Here is a 7,571-nt window from a genome sequence, read left to right as displayed (position 1 = left end):
GTTGCCAACGCTTTTAAAAGTCGATTTTTATCGATTTTATCGATTCGTTGTTGCAGCCCTAACTGAATTACAAAAAACATTTAAAAAACAAACATCTTTCATTGATATATAAACAAAAAAGAATATTAGGAACTATATTTATCAAACATTATACTGGGCAAGTAAAAATTGTTTCTGGGCAAATGAAATGTGAAAGTCACTTGCCCGAAGGCGAAGCCTTAAGGGCTGGTTATCCTCCTGCAGCAGTGTGTCGCAGTGAGCTTGATGCAGACATTTTTGATTTATGCTCCATATTGAAGCGTGGTCTGTGCTATGTTATATTCCACGCCGCAACCCAAGAGGAATAATCAGGAACTAGATGTGGGTCTAGATACGGCCGAGGCGGTGAGGAAGTGGGGGCAAGTTTGTCCCACAAAGGAGGGACATGAGGGCGAAAAACAGCGGGGATCGCGCACCTTGCTCTTCTAGCTGGTCCAATTTCATGAGTTGTTTTCCGCAATTGCGATGATACAAACAAAACAAACCGGAAAGCGGATTTAGATTTGACCAATCAGATGCCTCCTGTCTGCAGTCACTTACAATTTGGGAGAGTTGCAGCAGAGTGTCTGCAGCGGGGGCGTGGACGTCACTGCGACACACGCAGATGACTTAGTTTCGAAGTATAAATCAGCCTTTATGCTACGTTCAGACCGCTTTGCAGAAAAGCAAAGTCAGTGGTTGACAAGCATCAAGGCACAGCTAAAGGTCCTGCATGAGCTTCTGAGCATCTGAGACGTGTAACGCGCTTTGGAAGCAGCAGCTGCTGGAGTTGGAAGAATTGTACTTATGCTGCTCGACGCGCCACATCAACCAATCAAAGAAGCTGACCTAAATTAACTTAAAATGTCGAAACCTTCCAGCAAACATAACTATCTTCTACTTATAGCCGCCACCAACCTTAGCGGAAAACCGCTAAGCGTCCGGGCAAGAGGCAGCTGTAGAACGGGACTCCCAGTGACAGCGCACCGCCGGTGTACGGGGGTCTGAGCTGCTCTGACAGCGAAATAACATTTGAAGGCAGAATTGTAATCCTGATTAACTGACTGCACAGTCAATGTTTTACGGTGGACATTTCCATTTAAAAACACATTAAAACTACTTTTTACCCACTGGTCACTAGGGATGGGGATCGTTAATATTTATTGATATCGATACCTTTATCGATACTCCTTATCGATCCGAGTCTTTATCGATACCACTATCGATACTTTTCTGTTATTTGGTGGAAAGACGATGCGAAAATATGTTTTTAACAGACAGAAATGAAGTGGGAAAAAAAATTATTTGAAGAAATGTCTTCTTTTGGTTTAAAAAAATATATACATTTTCACAATTGTTGGTTAATGTATTGTCTACTGTCACTTTTCATCATGTTTTTAGTGATTAGGAAAATATTTAGCAAATAAATAATTGTATTTTAAATTAAATGTAATTTTAATTTTTAATAAATGTTGGCATCAGTAGTTTAATTATATATTCTAAAATAATTAGAGCAACATACAACTGTATTACTCATGTTTCTTGCCAAAAACTCAGTTTCCCTTTTCTTTACGTTACACTTGAACGCATCATGATAACCTAATTGTTGTTTTACTGAGCTAATCTGAACACATCATCTCGCAGCACGTCTGAAACTTTATTTACTTTTCAAGCTAACTAGCTTGTATGCTGCAGATTACAACACGGATATCACAATTAATATTTTTAACTGACCGCACAAGCTACAAAGTCTGTGTGCGCGCTAACCAGCGGTACTCTGAGTGGATGATGAGGACGGGCCCGACTGTGGTGCGGCGGCAGGAGGAGGAGGAGGAGTCTTTTCAACCCGGACAGTCGAAGGTACTGCATTTGGCCTTTATTTGATGCACAATACTAATGTGCTTGGCCATTGAGGTTGTGTTCCCCCCTTTAAAAGAGATGATTTTGCAACATAAGTTGCATTTCGCTTCTTCTTTATCTTTGAGCTTGGTAAAATGAAGCCAAACCCTAGACCTTTTCGTCCGTTCAGCCATCCTCGAGTCGCGAGCAAAGTTACCTGCCAGACTTCACTAGTTTTACTTTTAATATCTGTTTGCTTACAATTTCATTCCAAAACATTGGTGGACACGCTGCAGTGATTGGATTGATTACATTTAAATGCTGTGACGCGACTCGAGGGACACACAATTATGTTACAGGACCTCCGGGAGAAAAAAAAAAACGACCAGACTCGATAGTGGTATCGATAAGCCCAAACGTTATTGATTTTCGGGTTTTGAAAAAAGTGGAACCGGGTCCTTGATGGAACCGGGTTTCGATCCCCATCCCTACTGGTCACAGCACATCTATAGCTGCCATCGTTACAGGCAAACAGTAGCTCCTCACAACGCGCATCAGACCCACTTTTCGACCGCGCAGATAGAGAAGCTAAGATGCTTCAGCGGCGCGCCAGAGATAAACTTGTACAAGCATCAAAACCGAAGGAGCGTTTTTTGCCGCGTGCGGTCCCAGTATAGCATTAGAGTTGTTATAAGAGAGATCAGAAGCAACATGGCAGATGAGCTGAACCCACCTGGGCTGCTTAACACCTCAGCAGAACCAGAGAAGGATCTCCATGGTGTCACAGTGCGTGCCAAAGGAGCCCAGTGTGAAAATAAATTCCAGCACACAGAAAAACCCCTTAATAAAGTTATTAATGTTGGATTTTTATTAGCTGGTTGATTTTACTGATGTTCTAATTTACTGAGATCCACTCGTATAATGAAATTTGGAGCTAGTGGTTTTCTGACCCCACAGGTCAGACATGAGGAAACCAGAGAAGAGGCAGCAGAGCAAGGGACTGTAGTTGACAGAATAGGAGAGTGAAGAAGCTCCACTGGGTGGAGGTGGCGGTGAGGCGTCATGGCTTGGCTGTTTCCCGCCCTCATCCCCCTGCAGACCTTTCAGGGGAGGGGAGGACAAGCAGTAAAAGCAGACACCGTAGATGGGTGTCTTACCTTCCTGCTTACCTTCCGGCTGTACCGCATGTATGGCATCAGAGGCTTGTCTGGAGGTTTGGGAGGCTTTGGGACGGTGATCCCTGAGGAGTTCTGTGGAGAAAAAACAAAGGAAGGAAGAGAGGAGGAAGGTATTTCAGATGGGACAGCATGACAGGGAGGGGAAGAGGGGAGACAAAAACACCGTAAAAAGGTAGCTCATTGGTTGGAACCAGGAATGGGCCGGTGTCTGCCATGAAAGGGGATAAAAAACCTAAACTTTACCAAGGATGGCAGAGGAACCGCTGAAATGATTCCTGAACCCCCCATACTTACATCAAGCTAATAATGAGCAGTTAGAAAGCTGTGTGTATGTCAGTTCTGCGCATGAACGGCGTTCAGTTTTAAAGTAATGAACGCGAGCGAAAGCGAAGTTCACTGAGAATATGGAGCGACAAACACAGCCCACATAGGCGCTCAATTGGTCACTTTTGATTGGATAACATCAGGTTTTACGGCACCTATTACAGCAAACAGCCTGACAGAACAGCAGGTCTACTGCTAGTACCAGTCTGCTCCATTCAGACTCAGCTGCTGGGATTTCTGATGCTTGTTTAGCAGAGTTTGATCAAAGGAAGACTGGGACAGAAAAAAGGTTAGCTTTAAGTGCAAACTGTGGCTCCCGGGACTAAAAATAGCCCCAACGTCAGCCATGTCCACTTCAACTTTAAAGCGAGACATGAAGTTAAAGCACGTGAGCTATCTGAGAAAATATCTGCTACTGAATGAGGAACGGAAGAAATTATTTAAATCAAGATCTTTTCAGCAGAACCTGAATGTTTCTGAAGTTTTGTGTTATTTGACAAAAAAAAAAAAATTTCTCTGCACATCCAGTAAACCTTGACTGCATCCAGTATTTTCCATTTCTTTCTATATTATCATCACACATTGAAAGGGTGAAATATGAGGTTCTATTGTGGCTCATGGGGAGTTAGTCTACTGAGTTAGAGCAGTGCTCTATGAAGGTTGCAAGCGCCTGGTTCGAATCTCCACAGCCTCTATTCTGGGTCTCTGAGCAAGATCAGTAACCCCACACTGCTCTCAGGGCGCCGCACAATGGCAGCCAACTGCTCCCCAAGGGGATGGGTTAAATGCAGAGTGAATTTCCCCATTGTGGGACAAAAAAGGGATTTAGAGTAATCTACCAAATAAACTTGAACTAGTTCTTTTTTAATTTTCAAAAAACGTAAAAAAAAAAAAAAGAAAACAATCAACTGGACTTTGTTTCCAAGTTTAAAGTTGTTTCTCTTCCATCCAGGAAGCTTTTTCAGTTCAAAATGTTAGAAATGGCGCTGAGTTCCTGGTTTTATACAGCAGCCCAACAAAGCCTGGTTTTTGCTTAGAAAACATAAAAATTGAACCGGATGAATGGGTCCACCCCTTAGGAATGGGGGTCATTTGGCTTTTTTTTTTTTGCCTGTAATGCTCCATACCTGTCTTTGACTTTGAAAGGGTTTTTTTAAAGGGAATTGCTGGCCTGAATGAATAGGCCAAGTCTTCTGTTCACCTGTAAAGGGGGGTTGGGGTTGAAATGATAGCAGTAAGAGATCAACTTAATTGCTGCATTGTAGGTTTTTGAAAACCTGATGGGAAGAGAAACATCTTCAGACTTGGAAACAAAGTCCAGTGGATTGCTTTTTAATTAGCTAGCTCAATTTAAAAACCGATTCCCAGCTCCACTGGGCAGCTAAATCCTTCATGTAGGCTTGCATGATTTCAAGAAAACAAAAGATAAACATGATGACCAAGTAAAAAGCATCGGCTTTGGAGGAAAACCTAAACCTGCTACGTTCGCCCTGTGTGGAACCACATGGTGTTTAAGTGGGGCAGACGGCGATGACATTTACAACCAATAGGCATTTGAGGAAAAAAAAAACAGTGGGTTTCACCAGAGGAGCTCAGGAGAACAGAAAATCAAAGAGTGGTCTTCTTTCAGCTTTTTCAATGATTCACTGAGTTTTAAAATAGTTTCTGAGCAAATCTAATTTTTTGCCTCCCCTAAACAACCTTTTCAAGCTATTTTTAATACAATGGCTTAATTGTGGTTGGAGGTTCAAGGTTAAAATTGACAAACCTGAAGCAAGAAATTCAGTAGAACTACATGATGCTCCCAGAAACGCTGATTTAACCCATCATGTTATTTCCCAGCTCCACAAGATATACAAAATAACAAAGATCGGTGTTCCGTAGACCGAGCCTCCACCTGCCAATTTATTTTTATTTGTTTTTAATTGAAGCAGGAAGAATCGGATGCAAGCGGCGTGTTCCAGCGTATTCCAAGGGGAACCAATTATGTCACACACTCATCTTCTGTCTCAGACTTTCTGTGTGTTAAAGTTGAAACACTTTAGACGTTAGTGACCTAGGCGTTGATAAGCCATTTGGTGCTTTTAATAAAAACAATTAGAAGTTTCCTATCAGATTAAAAGCTTTTTATTACCAAAGCAATACTAAATAAATATGTGGAGAAGTTCTCACCGGCCCATGCCTCATCCGTACAGCAGGAAAAACAAATTACACAAAAACAGTAAGCTTTTTAAAAAGCTTCATTGCTGCGATTAACGGCCTTTTAACCAGGTCAGCTAGTCTGGAATAACGGCGTAAAATGAATGGAAGGACTGCCTATGACAACAACAATGAAAAGCTCATGTAGAGAGAAGCAACAACAACCTCTTTAGCATGTTCCCTGAAACTCCCTGAATATTTTATTCCTTAAAAAGAAATACAGCATCCTACCCCACCCTCCCTCCCTCCCAAATCAGATCCTCCATCCGTTCATTACCCTGCTGGAGCCTCCGGAGCTCCCTCCCAGCCGGAGGTTGTTGTAGGCCAGATGGCTGTAAGGGTTGTAGCCCACAAACCCTGGGGTGGAAGGCATTTGCTGATGGAAGACAAATGAGACAAAACACGAATGAGAAATGGCTCACAAACAAGAGGAGGAAGAGGAACAAACGAGGTGAAATAAAAAAAGGAGTGGAAAACATGAGCCATTGTTTCTGATGACCTCATCATGCAGAGCAAAAAGACACGACTAGCCAACGAGCAAGCAAGGAAAAGAAAGTCTAAAACAAGCACTCGGGTCTGCTAATGCTACGGAGGAGAACTTCCAGGTTTAACTACACCCCCATCGGGATTATGCTCATGTCTGTTTGAGCACCTAAATAGTTTTATGATGGAGAAGCAGGAGAGAAAGCGGTGATGGAGATTGGTGGCAACTTTAGACAGAGAGAAGGAGAAATGGAAAAGCAAAGGGCAGAGTGGAAAAGCAGCACAGCTGTTGGCCACAGAGTAGAAACAACAGAGCTGAGACCATCACTGAAATACTTACTGTGGTTGGGGCAGGGGGGGGAGGTGGAGCGTAGGATGGGCGCTCTGCAGGAAAAAAAAAAAGAAGAAAAGCAAGACAACCTGCGTTATGATCACAGTGCTCCAAATTCCAGCTGGTTTGAAAAAATAAAAATCAGAACAAAAAGCCAACATAGGACTTTATATTAGCATCAGTTAGATGTTTCTAGATTATTTTCTACAGAGCGAAGCCCTGTAACGTAAACAGAGAAGCTCAACAGAACCCTGAACCCATTTGCCCTCCGTTTCATCTGTTTTCAAAGGTTTCTGAGGCAAAAATATCCATAATAAAGGAACGGGGACCAGATGAGCCTGGAGGAGACTGTTGCTATGACACCAGGACCATCATCACTTTAACATGAGGTCTTTTGGAAATCGTATTCATCTAAAGATACAGGGATATACCTGACCGCTAATGGTCATGCTAATGGTGCTAACCACACACCTGCTGATGTTCTTAAAAATCTTTGCAAGGAAATCGGAACTTTATTCTTAAGTTTCATAAAATCTTCCTATTATTACCATCTTTCAATTATCCACTGCAGTACTGGGAAGCACCCCCACCAGCCGTTCCTTCTAACTGGTTATGCTGCTGACACAGTGCCACTGAAGTTTGTCAAGCTGCTATACATAAGGTGGAGACAGGAAAATACAGAAGCTCAATCATCCCCTCCGTACACAATCAGGCAGCAGCTCCATCACTTTAACATGAAGGGTACAGCAGCTCTCCGCTGAAGAAGCTGCAGGAACAGCTCTAGATCGCCCTCATCTGCTAAAGCCTGAGAAGGCAGTCATAACTCATAAGCGCTCTGATTTTTAGCTTCTGTTCCTTACAGATTCTGTCAAGGGTTTGTTCCCCATCTTTGCTAGATGATGTTATAATTAAACCCGGTCCAATGGGTATTTTTAAGAGATTGGGAAGTTTTTAATTTGACTAAGGTGACTGCATGGCGCGTCCGCAGCTGCAACATTGCTGCGGTGCACATGAAAAAATAGACAATCCTGCTGCACAGCTTTAACTTAAAGAGGAACAGTTTTTTTTTGTTTGTTTGTTTTTACATTGGCCCCTTGATTTTACGCTATTACATCATGTTCTACTCACCCATATAAGTTTTGTGTCATTTGGAGCCGTTCTGAAGATATTCCGTTTAGGGATGCACGATATAATGGGCC

General features: G+C 42.6%; 1 protein-coding gene across 7 annotated transcripts in view; it reads right to left on the bottom strand.

Annotated features, from left to right (window-relative positions):
* Window positions 1-7,571, bottom strand: part of LOC107104794 (SWI/SNF-related matrix-associated actin-dependent regulator of chromatin subfamily E member 1-like) — a 19,058-nt gene that overhangs the window by 7,682 nt on the left and 3,805 nt on the right. For 3 of the 7 annotated variants that reach the window (XM_015404883.1, XM_015404885.1, XM_015404884.1), the window contains exons 3-5: window positions 6,382-6,425; window positions 5,836-5,934; window positions 3,015-3,107 (exon numbers count right to left, since the gene is read on the bottom strand). In XM_015404883.1, coding sequence (XP_015260369.1) covers window positions 3,015-3,107; window positions 5,836-5,934; window positions 6,382-6,425 — 236 coding nt within the window. The remainder of the gene's footprint in view (window positions 1-3,014; window positions 3,108-5,835; window positions 5,935-6,381; window positions 6,426-7,571) is intronic. The other 4 variants (XM_015404886.1, XM_015404887.1, XM_015404888.1 and 1 more) reach the window with 3 other exon arrangements.

This window comes from Cyprinodon variegatus, unplaced genomic scaffold (assembly GCF_000732505.1).
Source record: "Cyprinodon variegatus isolate N-32 unplaced genomic scaffold, C_variegatus-1.0 Scaffold1885, whole genome shotgun sequence".
Classification (NCBI taxonomy): domain Eukaryota; kingdom Metazoa; phylum Chordata; class Actinopteri; order Cyprinodontiformes; family Cyprinodontidae; genus Cyprinodon; species Cyprinodon variegatus.
The sequence above is the reverse complement of the archived record's forward strand: the minus strand, read 5'-3'. Positions and strand labels throughout refer to the sequence as shown.